Below are 23,481 nucleotides of genomic sequence, written 5' to 3'. Positions count from 1 at the left end.
ACAATTCTGGACATTTGTACCATATGTTTTTTAAAAGCTTGTTTGACATAAAAAGGACCATAATGCTTTGAAACAACAATAAGTTATGATATTAAACTGATGTCATAATTTTATAATCTTGCCAATGATTGGTGGTGCATTCTGGGAGATATAGCACTTAGTTTGGAGTGTGCCTTTGGAATATCTCTGTTTGAAGGGCCATGAAGCCCTAGCTCTTCACCCTTCCCCTCCATACCGACAAGAATCGAACCCCTAAACATAAACGTGCAAAATGTAGGAGTAGGGCTAAGAAGCAGAGGCAAGGGCTCCATTTGGACTGAGCCATGGTGTCTGAATACTGCTTTTCCAACCTTCTTGGATATGTTGGAAAACCTGAACTTCAACTTCTGCAGCATCCCTTTCGCCTGATGTTTTGCACCTCTGACTGATGGAAATTTTGTCAGAGCCACGTGTGAAAAACAATGAAAAATTTGCAGGGGTGCATGTGTGAAATGGAACTTTGAACCTTAAAGAGCAGCTCAAAGCAGAAGCTTGACATATTGGGAAATGCAAAGATAAATTTGCTTATTTTCAAAAAGAAGAAATTAAACTGAACAATGTGATGATGAGGGATGGATTCCATTTCTTAAACAGAAAGGGGCTAGCAGTTTGACTGTTTTTACACTTTATGCCAATGTAGCTAGCTCCAACATCATGTTAATGACTGATGAGAGAGTGGTTTTAATTTTCTCATCTTAACACCCAGCAGATGGAAAAAGGACCACCCACCTAAACTGAGTTGAAGCTAAAAACATTTGAAAACATCTATCATCCCATTTTTTTGCTGACACAGAACAAGATCTGACGAACCAGAAGGAACACGGGGCACCTCCCCCTGGATGGAGATGTTGGTCCGTGGTTGGTTCATGGCAATTGGGTTCTCTATGTGGAAGCCAAGCCGGTAGTCAACCTAAAAAAAGCACAATAAACAAAAAAAGTCAATGTATGATCAGGATAGCAACTGTGTTGTTGCAGGTGCACATGTCCCAAAGTGATAAACTAATCATTCCAATGCTGATGTTTACCTTTGTCTTGGAATGCCATGTGAAGTGAAGGCTGTTGGTCTCACTGGGCACTGGCAGGGTGAAGGAGAGAGCGTAGTGATTCACCACATTGTCCCGCACATAATAGAGCTCTGCATCAAGGCCTGTGTAATGACAGAGGACAAACAGGGACATAAACGTTTACTTATTATTTTGAAAATCATGTGGGAGAACTAAACGCAGCATGAAAGGCAGCATATTTTCTAATTAAGAGAAAATCTAGCCAGCTGGGGGAAAATGGTTAAATAGCCACTCAGACTGCCAGCTTGGATTTGGAGGGTCCCCCCTCCCAATAAGAGAGATGGACTAACCACATCTGTTAGTACTTGAGACCTCTTAGTGCCCAAGTGGAAAACTTCAAAACGTTCAAGTGAGACAACATCCAAAATATGACCACAATTTTCGAACCAGGAAACCAAATTGGGCTGGGTTCAGAGGAAAGGCTTGGAATGCCTTGTATATAAAAAAATGTGAACTTATATAAAACATCCCCACTGTACAAACATTCATGCTTTATCAAACTCATAGCTGAGGAAATGCTAAAGCACATGAACACTGAAGCTATATGAGATCCCGAGTTTCTCTGTCACTCACTTTAACAAACTCAATCCCCAGAAAGTGTTTCACTGAGTTCCTGCTGCATCAGAAAGTCTTAAGTGTGCTGCTGAAATCCCCGACCCTGGCCTGGGGCAATGCTATCAGTCCTTGAAAGCGTCTGTGTGGCAGAGTGGGGTCTGTCTATCAGTCTCCAAGTATCTAGTTTAAAGAGAGGGGAAGAATGTGCCCAGGCTCCCCCAATACCCTGGGGCTGTCACAGAGCTGCAGCTCTTAGACCTCTCTCACACTGGCTCAATTAAAAACATTCTCAGGCATTTACCAACTTAAAGAGGGGACGGGTGTTACATAAACTGCTGCAAACCAAGCTCAGGGAGTGAGATAACTGGCTTTTATTTCTATCACTTAGTGAAAAATAAATGTGGTTAATTTCAGTGAAAAAATGTTTATATCTATGAATTAAATTTGTTTTCATTGAAAACAAACAATTACTTAAGCAATTATATGGTTAACTTTCTATCATTATGTGGTTGTCGAGCTTAATTGCACAGATGTAAAAGCTCAGGTCTGCACTGTGGTTCATTCTTGACCTTGGGAGAAATACAACCACACAGCTACCAAAAATATATACATTCAAGTCAAAAGCCACATGCTATTTTTGGTATTCAACAATATCCTGAACAATTTGGGGCTCTCACACATATACCATTAGAGAACATGTTTCAGATATATGAGAGTATAACACAGATATAAATCCACATTATAGCTAAATCTGGCTCAAACAGATGTGTTGCTCATGATCCATGTCAAATGGACATGGCTACAAACTAATACAGCACATCGTTTAATCCAAAGCATATAATGAGGAGCTTTACAGTCGTCAGCTCCACACACAAGCCAATCTGTATTATGCAGCAGCCAAAGCATGTTGGACCCACAATTCCAGTTTGTTTGACTGGTGAGAGTGTTCTGTACTGTAGAGGTGGGCTTTGGTACAATACTGTTGCTCATGCCTGAACACAGGTATGGTTGATATTACATGGACACGATGACATTTCACTACTATAAGTGCTAACGTGTGTGTCTCTCTGTCTCCATTTGCACACCACACCATTGCTCCAGTTGTCCTCGATACCTCTCAGAAGACTTCTTGGGTGTACTGATTCGAAACTGATTCCATTAAATAGAGGTGTCCTGATCCGACATTGATATCGGGTATCTGTCCGATATCAGCAAAAAAACGACTATCGGATTATATCGGATTACATCTAAAATCTCCGATTGAAGCACTCCGATACAAGCAGTCCATTCCAGTCTCCGCTCCAGCATTTCTTTCCAGCAGCGCCGCAGGATCCAGCATGCAGAGCCCACGTGATCACAACAACAGGGGGCTTGAGTGCTAACCGGTGCTAACCACTAAAACAGTAGCCAGGAGTAGGAGTGATGTCGTCCGTGTCGCAGTATTTTTCGTTAAAGTCAGATAAAGACGTTGCAGCTGAGTGCAAAACTTGTCATGCACAAGTTCCCAGTGGTGGCAAAGAACAGGGGAAGTTTAATACGACCAACCTCATCGGGCATTTGAACAAGCATCACAAAAAACAGCATGAGGATTTTCACAAGACCACGAAGAAACAACAAGGCTCTGCCTTCTTCAAACAACCGACGCTGTCCGAAACATTTGGAAAGCGTGATAAACTGCCACGGGATGGCAAAAAGGCATTAGCTATGGGGTGCACGATAACTATCGGCCCGATAACAGGAAATTATTACGTCATTCTTATGGTCTGATATCATGACGAGGAGCCCCGATAACATATATATATTTTTGTCAGCACGGCAGTGCTGGCGTTTGTTTTCTTTCTCACGACACTACACATTCCGAAACAGCAGGTGGCGCCGCAGTACATGACCCGCTGTTAAAGCATCAGAGAAGAGGAGAAAGTAGCAGCCCCTGTGCTAAAATGCTAACAACACGGTGGCATTATTCAGTATTTACGGGGAGGATAACACGACCGTGTGTGTAGAATTTGCCCTGCAAAGGTCGCAAAGAGTACAATGAAGTCCTCGACGGATCTTATAAGTCACTTAAGAGTCATTGACCATCTATTCTAACGATGTTAAAACGAAGCGGCAGCAGCCACTAGCCTCAGCCGCACCAGGCAGAGCTCTGATCCTAAGCAGGCATTGGAAACTGCAGAAAGCTTGCAAGAGCCAAAAGGCGCAACGTTATAACAAAATCAGTCTGACAGTCTCCTGATCCATCGCTACTTTCATAGACGTATACCTGCCTGCTCTGTTTGACGTGGTTTCATTCAGTCTGATCGAGGTTATGAACAGAAGTTAGCCATAGACCACGGTGGACATTACATTCTTAACCTATCTCTGATATGACTTATGTCAGTGCATATTTTTAATCTTTAAGTAAAACATCAGCTTGGTTTAATTCTGGCTTAAGCAAAAAAAAAAAAAAAAAAAAAAAAAAAAAAAAGAAAGAAAGAAAAGAAAAACAGACCCCCAAATATCTTCATTTGTTAAGCCTAACAGCCTGTTATCATTTCGTTTTATGGGGGAAAACCTATGTCAGTTGTTTGTGTATGCTGTACTTGCTACACAGATGTTTAAATAAAAAAGTGAACTATAAAAACAGTTATAAAGAGTAGGAAATTATTGGTTATCGGTATCGGTTCAAAAAAATAGTTATCATGCATCACTAATTAGCTATAACAGAAAAGATCGATGACGAGCCCCTGTCAGTGGTGAGTAATGTTGGGTTTAAACACTTGATTGAACCTGGAGCCTATTTTTAACCAATGGGTTACATAATTTTTGACCTTAAACATAAGCATGCAAGCTACAATTGAATAGAATACATCAAAAATAAATTGGACAAGCCTGAAAAATGACCTCAATAAATCCAGTAAAAACAAATCATACTTTTAAAGTGCAAAATAAGCTATTTTTTACTGCCAGTATATGGTGGGAACAACTGAGGGTAGGGAAAAAAAACCCACAATATTGTCAATTGTCCAACTGCTCAAAGTTAAGAGTCCACAGCTCCAATTTTAAAATAAACATCTAACTCTAATAACAAGAGCAGAAAACAAATAATAATCAGTCAGGTAACCAAGTTCCTAACAAAACCCTTCCTACTCCATCTCCACTTTCTGCAGTCCGAGCATGATGTGGAGATTCTTTTTTTAAGAGGATAAGCATTTCAGCTTTTCACACCCTGTCCCCACACATTCATGCTCACAGAAAGAAACACAGTATAGACAGGCTTGTCTAATTTATTTTTGATTTATTCTATTTAACTGTAGAATGTGCTTATGTTTAAGGTCAAAATTTATGTAACCCACTGGTAAATAATAAATGGGTCAGTTTTTCTCATACCTACTGTTGCTGACTTGTTCTCTGAGTAATATCACTTGATCAAGCCTTTTCTAACATTCCATACTACAAAATAAGTAACAAAAGTATGTATGATTCATGCTGATATGGTATTGGCCGACACTCAAGGCTGAAATATCGGTATCGTATCCGAAGTGAAAAAATCTGATCGGGACATCCCTACCATTAAATTATTATAAATATGTACAGATTTTCTATAAAATCCCAGAATGTTGCACCAAGTCATCATTCAGGCACTGTGACAGCCGGCCATGAGGAGGCAAGGGAGGGGGGACAATCCAATCAGCAGTTGGGCCTAGTGTGAGTGTTCCCCTTAAGTATATCCACATCAAGAAACTAAGATTAAATTAACACATCAAAAATAATAAACCTTTTTTTGATGGCATTGTTTGGATCAGATTGCACAACAAACAGAGAAAGGTCACTTTCAATTCAAGCTTAAAATTACAAATAAAAGCCACAAGATGAATTATTAGTGAACCCCAAAACAGGCAATAAATAAAGTGATACAGATATGAAATCCATGAGTAATCGAGTTAAAAAATAATCAACAATCAAAATGATCAGGATATTTTGATCATGATCAAGCAGCCCAATAATAAGTAATTCTCTTCATTTGTATGGGTTAGGATCAATGACAGTTATTTTGGACAAAATAAATTGGAAAACTATGCTACATCTCTAAATTTGACCCAAATCTTCAATAAGACACCAGAGCAAAAACATAGCAGTCTCTAATGGATATACTATATATGTGCAAAAAACAGATCTGCATAAAGCTATACAGTTAAATCTGCCAACAACTGCCTCTTACACTCAGCTCGGTGTACCTCCCTTATCTCACATGGCCACACAGCTCTGTTCCCAATTACACCATGCAACCAGGCATAAAGGCTCAGACTAGTGGGGACTTGATAGACAGAACTTTTACCCTTCCACAAGGCAATAGCCGTTGACTTAAACACAGCTACTTCACTACTGTAATGTAAAGAAATAATAAGAGCGTGACTGTGTACAAGAAAGAGCACAGGGCAGGGAATATGTGGTTAATAAGGTCAAAGGACTGGAATGAAATGGAAAAAGCAGTGCAACTTAAAGGTTTTCCCGTAAATAAGATTCATATTGGTTAGTTGGTTCACAAAAACATGCAGAGTCCCACTTTATCACTATGATGTTTGATACAGATGCAAACATCGTTAATACTAACAGTTTCTTTCAATGCTAATGGAAAATAACACCATCACTCTGAATTCCAGCATGATAACTTGGCAGCCTGTTTTGTTTTGAGGGATTAAATCCTGCTGGACATTTCCATTTTTCTCTCTGTTGGTGTCAAGTGATTAACAACAGCCAGCCCAGAACACATCGAGTCACCTCCAGTGGTCTCAGAACATTCAACTGCAATAACACATTTCAATTTAGAAACTTAGCAATGACAGAGCAGATCAAAACAACAGCTTTACATTCAAAGTAATGGATCTTATATTTTCACCATTAAAACATACCATACAAGACAAATGGCAAAGATTTGTTGTTGAAATCGAAGTAGAAATACATCTGCTTTTTGTGACCTTGTCAAGAAAATTATCACTTCATTCATTATTCATGATTTATGATTCTAAACATGTTAAATATCCTGATTTATTCTCAGTGACAACCATTCCTCATGAATAAGACTAAATAAGGCGTCAGTAAGATCCTCCGTCAAAGGGCACATACCAACATTTTTAACTATGTTTGGATAAACCAAGGCAACTTTGATTCATAGTTCACTCCACAGCGGCATGAGGCCAACTGTTCAAGTCTACAGTAACAGTGCTACAGTAAACTGTTTATTCCTGTTGTGTACAATCACATATTGTGGCACTGCTAATTGAAATGAGATACCAGCTAAACTATAGAATGTAACAAATAACTCATTGGCTTTCTACATTCGATAAGTGCATGGCAGGTTTCTGTTAGAATTAGAAATACAGAATTGCTAGAATCCCAAAAATTGGATACCAATCGACTGCGTGTCTATGTTGAATCTGTTGCCAATCAAAAAAGGTAAACCAAAAAAATATTTTGCCTTTACCATCTCTAAGTCATTTCAGTCTCCTTGATCTAAGCACGTACCCCAGTCACTAAGCTTGTGTCCATACGTATTTCTTTAGCCATTTTCACATTTGCTCTCTTGAAATTTTCTGGCAGACTGCTGTTATCTCCTGAGTTGGTTCTTCACACATACATCTCATAGCAAGAGACTATCTCTGTCAGATGGGAGGGGGGACACTCTGAGGAAGCAGGGAAAATTTGAGGATAAGAGGAATGTGCATCAACTTTGTCAATGTAGAAATTAAAAAATATATATATAGTGTAATTTATTTCAGTATCTTTATACACTGAAGTCCTTTTTGTAGGAGGTTGTAGCATTATTCTTAATTTAAATGTAATTTCTTAATTTTAATATGTTTATTTTTTTCATAAATGTAAAAAAAATCCCTTGATACACCTGAGAGCCTGAACTGTTGATGCTGCAATCTAGACAATGTGTACAAGGGAACTTTTCATGTTCCTAATTAAGAAAAAAAAATCCTTGATTGCATTTGCTTCAATAACCGTAATGAAAATGTACCGATCTGTGACTGCAAAACTGAGGTGTGTGCCTAACAAAAAAAATTTTCGTACCCTTAGTACAACCGTAGTTTATACTGATGTTAAAGAGCATTATGGCAGTACAGCAGCAGCCATTAACCTGAGCTTCAGTGGCTGTGTTACAGTTTAGACAGAGCAATTGACAGGGATTGGGGTAGAAAACATTACACACATCCGTAAAATTCTTGTTGTATCCTCACATCACTTCGGATTTTGTGCATATGTGAATGAGGTTATAGACAGGTTATCATCCTCGCCCACACTACTGTATCGCTGTTTTTGTTAAAGCTTTAGTTGTCTCCCTGAAATCAAAATAAAAGCCATCATACATTCTTCATCCTGCTGACATTCCTGGAGTGCCAACACATTGTCTGAGATTCTTCCCCATTCGAGTAATCCACTGCTGTTGGCTGCTAGGCACCTCTACAGGAACATAACTTAAATCCCCTACTTAAGGACACAAACAGTTCTTGTTTTACCCATACATTTCCTCCTTCTGCACTTTTCTCACTTGTTGAGACAGTGAAATAGACAAACATACATGTAGGTTATATCATGTTTATAGTCGGTGCCATATATGCCTTGGTAAGTGAATTCCTTGTACTGAAGTCAGCACCAAACTATACATCATAAAAAAAAATCAGAATTCATAAATCTAATTAAGTCTGTCACAGCTCTGCAGATGTTTGAGTCTACATGTAGTTCTTCTTTTGCACACTGTAGATCACATTGCAGACTTTGAACAAGGAGAACAAAAGGTGGCAATAGCCAGGTGGTAACGTCCAGCATGGATATAACAAAGACCCTCTTGTGCACAGTCGACACTACACCTCCCAAAGCCTTCATCCCTGAGTGCTCAGGAGATAAACACCCCCCTTAGTGCTCACTGGAAGATACTGGCCACATTAACCAAGGAAGGAGAAAATGAGGGCCTGTGTGAAACTCTATCAAGTGGAAACTCCAAACAAATGCTCAGACATGAATGAGGAAGAAGGAGAGAATAATGGAGAGGGGATCTCAAGCTTTAAGATTTTAGACACACTGGTATATCTATTACCTGAACAGACCTGGTCATGGTCTGTGACTGAAACAGACGAGAAGCTAAAATCTTAGTGGACAGAACTGAACATCTGATGCAGCTGCGCTGTGCTTCAGAAAACTAGGCCTGCGAAATTAAAGATTCAACAAAAACACATGACTTGGCATATGTTACTGGCTTCTGTTGATGTGAAGCCCCAAAAGCCATGCTGCAACTTGAAATATGAAAATATCTGGATGAACATAAAAATGTATAATGGCTTATGTTTTTCAGAAAATCAGATTTTGTCCTTCTCTTCGAAATCTAACAAGGAAACGGGTGAACAATGTCAACAGGAAATCACCTGACATGCCATCCCATCTCACAGGCAGCTAGCAGAGATGCAAGCCTCTTGAGAGCTGTTTTGCTGTCACTCCTTATCCGGGTTATTAAGTCTGCAGGATCTGGGTTTAAAATCTGGGTTGTCCTTCAGCTTTGACATTCACCCTACAACATCTTTAGCAGTGTGCATCTGACTTAAGCTTCGACAGCCCCTCTGATTCACAGTGTGACACAAGATATCACATAAACTTAGTGGCTGACATTAAGGACGCATTGAGACAGTGAGAGACAGTGCTGAAGGGGTCCAGATCCCTGGTATCTCCATTTTGCAATATTTCTCTTCTTTCATGATTTTTGAGTCTTTTTAAGACTCTTTTGGCTGATAATGTCTGATTCTGAGGCAGCTTTGAAAAGTCAATTTGTCAAACTTGCAAAAGAGATTGGCCAAAGTTGTGAGATAGCTAGATGCTCAGTTTGGCTGAATTTGCTGGATCATTACAGTGCAATATCTTTTTGTACTTGTTAAAAATTATGGCACAGCATGGCCTAAAAATTGAGCCTTAACATGTTCTAATAGAGTATTTTTCAGTCAGCTTTTAGTTTAATTTTGTAAGAATAAAAATAAACAAGAGCTACAAAAATGACTTCATAAAATTGATTATTAAGTGTTGGCAACTTTATTATCGATTATCGTGTCACGATTATTAAATTAGCTCACAATGGCCTGACCAAGCTGGTTTCTTGAACATGTCTTGTTTTTAAATAAATGGCTTGAAATAGATTATTTTTCATGCAATTCATTGAGTTGGCATTATCTGCAGTGAAAACATTAGGACATAGGGCATAACATTAGCTGAGTTAGCAGTGAGAGCTTGCAGGCACTTAGGAAGGCAGGGGTCATAAAGTGCATTTGTACAAGGGCCAGCTTTTTTCTTGACAGATGCTGTGGGGGGCAAATATTCAAGTTAACTAAACTAAATTTTTTGATTGTAGTGACATGTTTTTTTTTTTTCAGCCTTTTCAAAACCATTTCTAACCTCTAACAGAGCAACCAGTCCCAGTCAACACCTATACTGTAGCCAGCCACAAGGTGGTCACTGAGACATTTTAGCCACATATTTCTGGGACTGTCACTGGGCCAATATATCATCATTCGCACTTTCTGATACCTGCATTGATACAGATGTTACAGAATCGATATGGCCTAGATGCTGTGACAGCAGTTTTAACTAGAAAAGCACTCAGAGAGCGCAGACCTCTGCCATTAGCCCTATCTCCCAATAGTGAAGAATCCTTGAAAAACATTCCTGGATCCAGACGGTGATCCAGATCAGTCCCAAAATCTAATTCGCCAATTACTCCCTTCCCGGTGGGGTGGAGACACAGTGAGGCAAAGCATTGGCTTCGCTATGTGTGGACTGTCATGGCGGAAGCACCCATGGTCTCACCAGATGACTGAAAGTCATGGCAGAGGGTGAATGTTCCTTTATTCCTCCCGGCATTGTATTCAGCAGAGTATTCTCGCTACAATTCGCTATCATTCTCTCTGTTACACTCCAACTCGTCTCCTCAACCGGGCGTGCATCTTTCAAACTCTGCTGGGATTAAAGTTACTCATGTCCGCCATCTCCTGGTGTAAAGTGGTAACAGTGCAGACCTCTGCCATTAGCCCTATCTCCCAATAGTAAAGAATCCTTTAAAAATTCCTGGATCCAGACGGTGATCCAGATCAGTCCCAAAATCTAATCAGTTTTTCCTTATGCCATTTCTGACATTTCCTGAAAATTCCATGAAAATCCGTCCATGACTTTTTGAGTTATGTTGCTAACAAACTAACAAACAAACAAACAAACAAACAAACAAACCCACCCGATCACATAACCTCCTTGGCGGAGGTTAAAATCCCTTTTGGTGCAGCTAGCAAAAAAGCCAGCAGATAGCAGCAGTTGTGAAACTGCATGATGCAGCGCACATCTCACTCAACCAAAACAAGTCAGAGGTGGTACTCAGACAGGGAACATGGATCAAAGTGTTGATCTTCAGTCCAAAAGCAAAGATACTGGATTATTTCAGGTTTCTTCAAAAGTCACAATTTGGACATGAGTCATGCAAGCTTTAAGCAGGTAAAACACTGCAGCAACACCAGTTTTTATCGACACATGACACCAGGCTTAGCAGTTAGCAACAACAGCTAGGCTCACTGGGTTAGTCTGTGTTGTCTCAACCAGCAGTGCACTGAATGATGCTCTAAACTCAAAGTTACCCCTCAACTTCTAATTAGGAGATCATAAGCAGCACTTGATGCTTTATTTGTAAAGACATGAGATGAACATCGGCACTAATAACAGCTTCAGGCAGCTGCTTAAGTAATGTGACGCAGCGATGGGCAATTAACTGAAAAATATTATTTAGAGCCTCTAACTGACATAAACCTACTGTGTCAATTATTTCAATCTTTTCCCTTGTAATTCTCCCTTTTCTAATGCACCACCCCCTTAAAAACACACTACGGGCTGTAAAGTTCAGCAGACGTGTGTATTGATTTCAGTTGTTTCAATAAATAATCATAAAATGTTAACAAATTGCATTTTCCTTCAAGTTATTTGTTTTAAAGTTATACAAATATTTACAGCACAGAATTAGGGGTGGGTGATGGGATAATCATTCATCAATCATAATCAAGGTAATAGTTCAATTAATCATAATTTGGATTTTTGCCATAATCGCCCTGCCCTGATGTAACGATTGCTCTTTAATGCTCACTCGTCTGTTCATCACAGAAACTGCTGTGCTGTTGTGGGCTTATGGTGAAGTTAAACCAGAATATACGATAAAAAGTATGGAAAAACATATATAAACTACATACCAAACATACTAATAAACCACGTCAGGATTTGCAAATAAACACATGCAGGAAATAGGTCTTTTGTTTGAAGTTGAAGGCATGGAGAATGTCTTTCTTAAAGAGCCTGAAGTGGAAAGTTGATGTAGAGAGCTGCAGCTCTAATCAAGAATGGATTGGTAGGTCTGTGTTTATCACGCAAGCTTACTAAAATGTTATAATTGTGCACGTCTTCTATGACTGATAAGGACTTTAACAAAAAATGTTAAAACAATTACATGCAACAGCAAAACTGTCTGATAAGAGTAGACTGTAAAACTATAAAACAAAATGATTAATGAGGACTACCAATTTTTCCTAATTCTTTCATGTAGACAGGCAACATTTCAGTCACATCAGAGGAGAGTGTTTCAGCTTCACCAGTCTCAGACTACTAATATTCAAAGCACAGCTGGTGAGGTAACACCACTTCTCTCTAGTAGCACGTACTCCTGTTTCAATCTCAGGTGCTGGATTAGCTCACCTGGTAGAGCAGGTGCCTATATACAGAGGCTGTAGTCCTCACACACTGGTTGCAGGATCACTTCCTGATACTGGCAGTTTGGTGCATGTCTTCTCCAACTTCTACTCTTGTCCCTCTTTGACTGTCCTATAATAAAGGCAAAAAAGCTCCCAAAACATCTTGGCTGCTTTAAAAGCTATAGGGATTTTTTTTAAAAGATCCATCATAGCTTTTCCTCCTCATATTTCCTGGATTTAATGATATTCTAGGGGCTGAAAGGGAAGCTGTGGAGGGCCGGAAGTGGCCCATGGCTCTCCAGTTGATGATCATTGTTGAAAGGTATCTCCTTCCTCTGGTTACTTCAAACTTTTACCTTTTTAACAAAGCAAATGTTGCTGCAACAACAGAGTCCTAATAAAAATGAGCATAAGAGAAACAAGTCCCACTGAGTTAGGCATGTTTAAAGCTGCCCTCATGTGGGCAGCAGCTTGCTCAATCTTTTAACTTGCTCTACATTTGCTATCTGTTTAGGTTGTTTTACCTTGTGTTGCTGACAGTGTGCATAGACTCTTTTCAGCCAGACTCAGATTTGACTGAGCTTTCAGGAGGAACTCAAACCAAACACTCAAGATGGCATCATGATGCAGTAAGTCCTCTGAAAGACACAACTAAACATCTGCACCAGAGACAACACCCAAGCTTCTACATTTAGGCTGCAACAACAATAACGGTCACATTTTAGGGTGTCCTACAACTCAAGTCAGAATCTGTGTGGTTTTCTTTGACTTGCTTCAAAGCGACCATACATCATTTTCTGTCTTTAATTCCATGGAGGGCCCCAGGGCAGACAAGGATGAAGGCAGGGTGAGGAAACTGAGCAAGTCTGTCCTCTACTGATGTCCCTTTATAGGCACCTCGTTGATGGTTACATGTTGCCTAAGGGGCTCCTTCGTTTGCTCAACAAATATCAAATGTTTTAGTGGGAAAATGATTAGCTGTTTGAGGCGGAATGATTTCATTTGAAAGAAGTCTCAGGCACGCCATCTAACTCATCTATTTTTGGCTGCTGTTTAGCATGGGAAACTGAGTGTGGGGTTTAGGAAGGTGGGCAGTAAAAGGTCAAATATTTGGGTGTTTAGAAAGGTGTGTTCATGTGAAAAGAATGTTCTATTTAAGAAATATGGCTTTAAACAGCTGTTTTTAACTCCCACTGCTCTAAAAAATTTGAAATTTCCACATTGTAAGAGCAAAAGTTTAAGGATTATATCTGTCCGATAAAGATTTTCTAATTTTGACACGAAATGGGAAAGCTCCTGCAAAGCAGCAGCCCATCTTTTGTCCAAGAGCCTCAGCATTCAGACAAAAGATGTGAAAGCAGGGGCTCCTCTATTCAACCGCAGGATCCTTGGAGAGTGGCATGAAGGAAATGAATACTGCTGCCAATCACTCCTCACTGTTCACAGGCTCTTTTTCAAAGCCCCTGCTAGCCTTTCAGCTCTTTGGAGGAGGGGAGAAGGGAGGTGGGTTAGCTGGCCAACATGCACTTGGCCCTTCGAAATTCAAGGCAATTTTGCACACTTACTTTAGGGTTTCAAAACAGACTGGTTATTTTAGTTTCTGCATGCTGAGCCAGAGGAAATACGCCAACAATGACATTTAAAAATGACTACATTGATATAATTGTAACTGAATTACATGAAAATAACATTTTTAAAAGATTACAATATGTGGAGTAGTTGTTACAACAAAAGGAGTATGTCTGACTGAAATCGGTAACTGCACAGTGAAGGTTTCTCTTAAGATGAGCATGACAATTGGAGGTTTTAGTGGGAAACTGAACACTTGGTCGACACAACACTTAATCGGTCACTTTTGCTTTGTTTTGAAAGACCAAGCACTGCTATAGCATGCAGCAAAACCAGTGACACACTCTTAGTGTGGACTTTCCATCAAGAAAAATTCCTCAGAGCAATGTGTTAGGGATCAAGTCGGCTGGTGAATAATCCATGGAAAACTGGGCTCAAAAAGAGCATTATTAGCAGACAAATATAGCAGACTGCATCACTGCAAGTAAATGTACAGGGGAATTATTTTTACTTCATCCATCATCTTCTAAATTATCACATGGACCGTCAGGATGCCAGGAAACAGGGAAAGAAAGACAGCTATTGAAGGCTATGAAATGAATGTCACGGCTTAAGTCATGGGCTGTATGAGTGTTAAGTGAGCAGTGATGCAGAGTCTCCACGGCAATCCTCTCAAAACATGACTGCAAAATCTTTAAAATGAAGGGCCTTATGAATTTCAGATCTAGTTAGAATTTGCCAAACACAGATTTAAACCCATTTATGAGGGTCTTGAGACACACCTGATACTGGTGCTGACAGCGTTAAGAGGATTCTCAGACAGACAGTTCACTACGTTCGTCATATGCAGAAACAATCAGAGATAATGCCAATAGTTCATCCACAAGCATGCTGTGCAATGTAAATCCTATTTCAGTTCAGGCATGGCGCTTTCCTGTTCCCTACCAGCCCTTTGAGAGTCAGGTTGTTTGTTAAAGTTATCAAAATGAAGCCCTGAATGGAGAGCCCATATGTTTAGAGAGCAGAGAAACCAGAGCACGAGTACAGGGGTTGGTTTGGTCACTTTTTCCCTCTTAAAATAATGCTTCTATGCTCGGTTCACAAACATAAATGCACTACAGTATCATGAATAAAATAAATGTAAAACACCCCACTCCAGCACACCAGTGTATAAATTGTAGCAAAATGTGGGTCATTAACTATTTCTCAAAGAGCATTTTCAAGACCCATTTTCACATATGCACCCATCAAAGTTTATGGAAATTTTAGTCAAACTCTTCCTGACCTAGTTTTTCATACTTGCATTTCACAGAGTCAAACTACCCCTGTCAGAAAAGAGGGGTAGGGGTCCCAGAGGGAAACACGTGATGTAAGGTGAATCATGTGGAAGTGGCAGGCAAAGCCAAAGGAGTCCACAATTTGATGCTATAATGACAATACTTGCCAATAGACCTTTTCATCTGATGTCACACAGTCTGTTCCATCATGCCATACCTAGACAGCAAAAGGTGCATGTTACTCACTGGATGCTAATGACAAACAAATACTCTTGTCATTATGGAAAGTTCTGAAAGCTTGAAATGTCTATCAGATGTCTGCAAGTCATTTTATGAAGCATAAACAAAGCATTTACCATGGAAACGTTGTATTTACAACAGAAGCAGTCAATGAGCTAACGCTAATGCTAGCAAACGTCAGCATTAAGGTTTAAGATGTGACCCTGTTTACATGTGACTTTCAACCACATGAGACACTAAAAACAGAGAGTACTCAGGCCACTTTGTGTAGTCTGATGAGCAAAACAATAGACCAAGAGGAACTCTCATGGACAGATGTTAGGTAGCAAGGCTTTTGCATACTTTAAGATAACTTCCTGTGTCTTTCAGTTCACTTTTCTTAAGTTCCTCTGTCTGTAAGTGCCTTTGATGTGAATTACTTCATATAACAGTCACTGACATCTATTTTGTTACTTTCTCTTACTTGTGTTGTTCCCCAATACACATTGAATGTAATTGTTAAGTAAAATTGAAGCCTATTATCAACAGAAGCACTTCCTTTGCTGTGGTGAGTGACTTCATTATTTTACCAACACATCAGAAAATAACCTACTGCTAACAGAAAATGTAAGGAAGCAGTTTCATCATGTGCAGGGAAATCACACTGGTCATTCCATATTTAGTTTATACTCGCATGCTGGTTGCAGGAATAAATATCCCTAATGGGGGAAGTGGAAAAAAAATCAATTGCAAATATTAATTTCTATGAGACTGACATTATTCAAAATGTCCACATATCAATATTCTTCAATGTACTTTATTTCATCCAAAGTGCATTTTCAAAGGCAGACAGTTTGAGCACAGCAAATCCAATGCTGGTATTTTCCTTGGTGCAGTGTCTCCAGGATGCACAGATGCTGCAAGTGTGTGGCTCATAAGCTGCACTGTTAGCATTAGCATAGCTCATATAGTCGTTTACTAAAGTTTCAGGACTCACTTTGGATTCTACAATCTGAGGTAAGAGGAAGCTAACTTTGCAAAGCAGATGGATACGCCCGTTTCCGTGTTTCTTAATGGCGAATCCATCTTGCAAAGCTCCCGTCTGAACCGTTTGGGCCCGGTTACAAAGTGATAGGACCAATCAGTGACGAGGGGCAGTACTTTCGGGTGTGGCAGAGTCGTGACATAAGCAAGCAGCAACAAGAGACCGGTGCAAGTATGCCAGAAGACATTAGCGTGGATGTCAAAGGCTAGTGTTACAGTTTAATGTGTGACCATGTTAACTGGTGGCTGTACATCAAATGCGTCCATGGTTGTCTTAAAAAAATTGAAAACTTAAAGAGTTCCTTTGTTTGTTTTTTCATTAAATTCATATGTGCCTAGCATATTTTAATATGACAGAAAATGTTCAGTGTTTTAACAATGTTGTGACTACAGCAACCACCAAAACGTTCAGCTGAAGTCACCAGTTAACACAGCCACTCATAGAGTGCAGACCGCCGCCATTAGCCCCATCTCCCAATAGTACAGAATCCTTTCAAAATTCCTGGATCCAGATCACTTCCAAAATCTTATCAGTTCTTCCTTATGCCATTTCTGAAATTTCCTGAAAATTTAATGAAAATCCGTCCATAACTTCTTGAGTTGTGTTGCTAACAAACTAACTATCCCTGCCAATCACACAACCTCCTTAGCAGAGGTGAATATAACACCTGTTCTCCTACAGCATTGCAACAGTGAATATTTTTAGCATTATTTCTGACTGACAAGGTTCTGATACTTTTCTTGCTTAAGCCAATACATTTATGTGTTAGCTTAAGTGTTTTGTATTTGAAGCTCAAATTCCTGTTTTTGTTGTTTGTGGTTTTCCGCTGTGTCTCCAGAATGTTATTATAAGCTGATAAAAATGCTGCAATTAGGCTAGAAATGTAGTATCTTGAACACATTTTAACGTGCTTTTTTATGTCAAATAATAATTTACAGCTGTTAAGTGGACAGAGCTTAGTGCAACTGATTCTGAAAAGAAATCCTGAGGCCCAGGATCTAGACAGATCAAATCGTGAGATACTGAAAGCTTCACATCACTCGTCACCTTTCCCTCCATCTCACTCACAGTAGAATTTTCCTGCGTATTTTCTGATGCGTTCTCACTGCAGCTTACCCTGACTTGATGTGGAAATTCTACCAGGGGGCAGACAGGAGAAACTGCAGATAAAGTCTGAGGTAAAAATTCAGCTGTTTGTTTACATACATGCAGCTCACTTTGGAACCTTCAGGAGTTTTTCAGGAATTTTGTGCATGTATGAATGAAGCTTAGGATTTGCAGTCAGGTGTGGGTAAGTTTCTGTTAATCAAGTTAGTTTTCAAATATATCGCAATATCTCTTGCAGTGACATGTCAAAATGCCTGCCAAGCACAAGAGATGTAAAAGCTGGCTAAATGAATAATAAAATGTTATGGTGTCCCTCAAGATAGAATCGATTTTCCCTGTGTGTATTTTCTTCAGCAATGCATATTTATGACACCACAGCCATTTCTCATTGTTCATATTAAATCAATTCATATAATAAATCCTAAATTTGTATGCACTAAATTACAAGCATGAGGAAAAAAAGACATTCTTTAAAAAAATAAAGAAACCACAATAAAGAAATCCAAAAATGCCCAAATACACACTGGCTTTCTTCAAACAGACCTTAAATGGCAACGTGTGGTGTTCCAAATATTCCTATGACAATTATAAGATTCTAAGTAAACTCCCAACATTGTTGGGATGCAAGCTTTTTGTGGTTTAGCAAATATTTTTAGAAGATCGCATTTATTTTTTCATCATCGTAGGCACATATGTATGCAAACCATGTGTGCTGAGAAATCCATGAGACTGAAAAACCAAGACATAATTAAGGAAAAACTCTTTTAACCCTATGATTAATTGTAATTCACATGCATGAATATACCATGAATTTTGATGCATTTTGTCCAAAGAGATATGAATCTATATTGGCACACACTATATCCAAGAGTTTTTTTCTTCCCTCCAGTTGTCACTACATCATGGAAGTTTCTGTCCACAAGCATATTTTAGGTTTGCACACTAAGTTGTCAAAAATTAAGAGATTTCTCAAACAACCAGACAAGGTTTCAGGAAAACCACAAGAGAGGCCCTGGTCTGGCAACAGAGGATTAACTATAGCGTGATGGAGAACAAGAGGAACCAAAATGGACAAAGTCAGCCTACGGTCCAACACCAGGGAAATTACAGAGTGGAGAAAAGGGGCTGAAAGTTTTTTTAAACTGTACAATGACATACTTTAATGCATTTGTCAAAAATCCCAGAGGCTGAAATTATCCTGTAAACTGGCTTAGAAATTTCAAAGCCTCCCATGTGTCTGTTGGCGTGCTACGATTAAGCTCAAACATAAAAACAAACTACTGAAACTGATACATCAGAGAGAGTGCCTTGTTAAAAACCTGCTCACACTTGACTCGCTTCCAGAAAAGGACTACAGGACAGAAACAAAGCTGCTGAGTCACACTGAATGCCATCTGATGTGAAAATGCTGATGCCATGATAGCGCGATGATACGTGTATTTACAGCAGCACATTAGTCCATTTGAGAAGCTGCTGTATCAGCTCCCTCCCTCCACAAAGACATTACGCACCAGCACTTCTACCCGTTCATTAAGCTCTACAGTGACACTCAAATGGTAAATGACTGGTTTCAAACTTCAGCCTCCAGACATCATCACTAAACCCCAAATTAACAACTCAGGACCGATCTATAGACTTGTTCAACCTTGGCAGCAAGATCGGGATCCATTCACAGCTGAACTGCGTCACAAAAAGAGCCAGAAATCTGTTTATTTTGCAGGCCCACTAAGTTATCAACATCAGTGTTACTGTTAAAGTATACACACATGAGGAGAATAATGCTTTCACTGTATGAAAACAGACAGAACAATTTAGCTGAACAAACATAAGCCCTCAGGCTGACATTATACTGCGCTCAAACTATTACTCTATGTCTTTTATTATATCTTTTATCTGGAGATTAAAAGCACACTATTTATTTTTAGCTACAGTGATTTTGTTTTGAGGTTGGTCATTATATTTACACAACCACAGTATAATATTCTAAGGATGCTTATCTGTTTCTAGTATTGACTTTTGTTTATTGATCTTTCTCCTTACATACAGAGCTCAACAGTGTGGTAATGGACAGATTTAATCATTAGCCATAATGTGAAAAGAATCCTAGGTCAACTAAGCCCAAGCAGTAGGGGTTTGAAACGATGGTATATGTATTCCTATAGAAAACACAAGTTGGTATGATATTGTACTCATTCACAATCTGGGGTAACAGAACAAGTCTACCAACAGTCTTAAGAGTGTCACACTGATGTATCTGATATGTGGATCCTTTTATCGCCATGAGAATGTTTAACACCGCACAAACTTAAGCTGGCGGCCATTAATGATGACAGCTAATAAAAGCAGTCAAACTTCATTTCCTGCTCGCCAGGGTTACCACGCCCTTATTTTGGTGAAACTAAACCCTGAGACAGAGATTTAAAAAAAAAGGCAGAAACATGATTGAGTGCCACTGTGTTTTGTATTGAACACACCACACCAAATTCCATGGTCTTTTATACTTTCAACCACTCCATCCTTTAAAGTAAACTGTTTTCTCTTGGTTTTCATGAGACAGCATGTAACTGGTTCCACTATTTATCAAACAAAACACAAGCAGTAGTTGTGGATAATGTTAAGTCCATGTTAAGGATAAATTAAAAATGAATGACTAAATCAAAACACAGATTTCTGTGCTTCAGTTTGGTACCCTGCAGCTCTAAAGCTACCACCACTACAGTGAAAGGTATGAAATACGTTGTGGGATTTTTGTGCACTGGTTTTATTTTAGCAGAGCATTTGCATCTTAATCATTTTGCTGTCTGGAGAAATGTCTCTGCTCTGCTCCGGTGTTCCTATCAAGGACACAGTCACACTGACTGACTCTCTGATCCAATGCTAGAATGAATTTTGTTTGAGCCTCTTATATAAAGAAGTTAAACCTGTTTCCTATTCTACTGGTATCTTTTAAAGATATTTCTCTAAATCATTTACCAGGACAAGTCAGCTTTAATTCACCTGCTGACTTTAAACTCACCTTTTTCTTTAAAAGTACAAATTCAGGCAACATTTAGGCACTGACACCGTTTATAAATTATCAATTTAGCAATCTGGGACTTGAGTTGTTTTCCTTAACACTTTAAGCCAGTGATCGCTCCATGACAACAAAAGCTGTTGTCGTCTTCAGAGATTCATTAAGTCATTAGCAACGTTTTAAAAGTTAAGATCCAACTCACCTACATGGTAAAAATATACACATAGGGTATGTGATGTCAGTTTAAGACATCTCCGGTCACACAATGGGGTTGTTTGTCAAGGGAGTCTGAACAGACACTAATACATAACTTAATTAATTTTACAAGTTTACAATGCCAACCCTTGTTCAGAAAAGTCCTCACTGTATGTTCAGTCCCCTGGCAACATGATTTGGGCTAAATAACTTTTCAACGGCACGTTTCTGTAGCTCTTTAATCACCAAAGACTCCATCTCACCTATTTACAATCATTCATTTAGACAGAATGTTTTAACCCAGAAGGAGGCATGGTCTGGCATCGTTTGGTCATGGATTACTCTTATCAATACATGCCTTACTATTGCATACTATATGAAATACGTTATTATACATGAGCTACAAGATATTGCACTATTATTATCAACAATACAAAAAAGACAACAGTAGAAGAAGAAGTCTATGTATGTTTTGAAGTTTAAATTTTTAATCCATTAAGGTACATAGTTCCTTCACTCCTGAAAAAAGCAAGCTGAAGTCACAAATTGTACCAGTTATCACTGATAGTTGTAAACACTAGATGGAACAAAGTAGAAGTTACACTGTTAGTTAAAAAAAATATGAAAATGCCCTCTGTGAACACCCTTAGCAGCTGAGTATGCATACATAATATATAAAAACCGTACTGGTGACAAACGACATACATGCCTATAAAAACAGTATGTGTTTTATAGAAAAAGGTAAGCATGGAATAGTGCTGAGTGTTTTTACTTCACGTTAAATACTAAAGGCTTTATATAGTCAAGGAAATTGTAAATGCTCAACATCAACAAAGACATATTTAGTCACATCTTTAGTGTATCTTTTCTGAGTAACTCTGATGGCACAAACCGGACCAAACTTGCCTCCCATTGTGTAACCAAACACTGACACCTGACCACAAATATCTCATACTGTTTTATTTGAATGTATGGTTTAGTCACTTCCTCCTTTCCACTATTCCTGGTGACACATCAACATACCACCCAGAGGTCGAAACACAACACAGCTGTGGAGCTGTTCCAAGCTTGTCTGAATCAAATGATGCTGTACATTGCAGTTTCAGTGGTTTAGACTTAGCCTATATTCACATATTTATAGGTGATGTCACGAATTACATCTTAATTAACCTACATGGTGACATAACATGACATTAACTCAAATCCTCTACGTATCATTCCTTTCACTGACACACATTTGTACAGTCTGTCAGCATTTTATGCTGTGATTTTTTTTTTTTTTTTTTTTTTTTGCATACTCCCAGGGTAACACTTTGCATATTTCTTCATAAACTCATTAGATGTTATGGATGTGTAACTGCATTTCATCTCCTGTTATACGCAACAAATCAAATCCAATTTATGTGTAAACCAGAGCCAGATCCTTTATAAAATAATCCTTTCCAAGTTCTGTAACAGCAAAAGTATTTCCATTTTTGGATAAGTTAAGTTTGTAAGTTTTGCAGAACATCCAATGGCCTTCAGCTCAAAGTGAACTTGGAAAATTTCAGCTGAGTTTGTTCCAGAATTGCCCACATAACCACAAGTCATACAGAATACAATACTTTATTGTGCAAAAGGATGTTAAACTTTGCCCCACTATATAATGTATTATTATTAAAGTCTTGATTTAGAAACTACAGTGCAAGTGGAGGTATTTGATGGAGGTGGACAGGTAAAAAAGACACTAAAACAACTTCTTGCCTAATAGGAATAACCTATAGACAGGAAAAATTGAGCAAAGTTCTATTAAAGTTCAATTTTGCAAAAAAAAAAAAAAAACAGCTGTCATTGTCAAAAGTTCCTCACTGGAGAGTTGATTATTAATAAACCGTAGACGCTTGATTCTCAAGAGGTGGGTTCAAACCATAAAGTTGGTCGTTTGAGACCATTTTAGTCTGGTCGTGGAAGTTTGCCAGGAAAAAATGTGTCAAAAATATGATGTGCTTTTATTTTAAGGACATGTCTCCATGTCTTTGTTTGGTTCCATCTCAAATCCAAAACTGCTTTAATTTTCATCTTTAAAAAATATTTTTTGAAAGATTTGGGTCAGGATTTGTCATGTAGAAGGTGGTGGAGGGTGCTGAGGCTGAACCAGTTGAGAACCACTGCCTTAGACCTCATCCTGCGTTTCCATCTGGTGGTCCAGAAGCTCTTTGAAGTTAATGTGTGTGAAGGAAAAATTTTCAAAAAGTTTATGTATGGATGTTCTCCTGTGATGCAAAGTAAATTTTAGTGTCTTTAGATTTCTACTAACTTGTCTTTTCTTTGGCTAAGACAGCTGGTTTTCCCAAGATGATAAGTCTCTCTAGTTATTCCATACTGTCTCTAGAAAAAGGAGTACAATAGGATGTATGCATGCAAGATCTTCTGTAATGAAGTGCTTTGAAAACATGGTTTAGTCTTGTCTCCATGTTCTATTATATTGTTCAATTTTGGTCCAAACTGCAACAGTTTTCAATAAATAAATTTCAGTGGTTTGAACTTCTGTAACAAATTTGGGTCAGGATTTCTCTTAAGGAGACAGTGGTGGGTCCTGATGCCTGACCACTTGAGAACCACTGATTCAAGAAAACGCTGATATTAAATTGTTCTCTATTTTTGGGTATTTTTC

At 38.8% G+C, this 23,481-nt stretch overlaps 1 protein-coding gene across 2 annotated transcripts in view; it reads right to left on the bottom strand.

Annotated features, from left to right (window-relative positions):
• ryk (receptor like tyrosine kinase) overlaps window positions 1-23,481 on the bottom strand; it is a 69,716-nt gene that overhangs the window by 45,088 nt on the left and 1,147 nt on the right. For both annotated transcript variants that reach the window (XM_041791853.1, XM_041791854.1), the window contains exons 2-3: window positions 1,065-1,186; window positions 850-949 (exon numbers count right to left, since the gene is read on the bottom strand). In XM_041791853.1, the coding sequence (XP_041647787.1) occupies window positions 850-949; window positions 1,065-1,186 (222 nt within the window). The remainder of the gene's footprint in view (window positions 1-849; window positions 950-1,064; window positions 1,187-23,481) is intronic.

The sequence above is a fragment of the Cheilinus undulatus genome, linkage group 7 (assembly GCF_018320785.1).
Source record: "Cheilinus undulatus linkage group 7, ASM1832078v1, whole genome shotgun sequence".
Lineage (NCBI taxonomy): Eukaryota > Metazoa > Chordata > Actinopteri > Labriformes > Labridae > Cheilinus > Cheilinus undulatus.
This window is presented reverse-complemented; position numbering and strand designations above follow the sequence as displayed.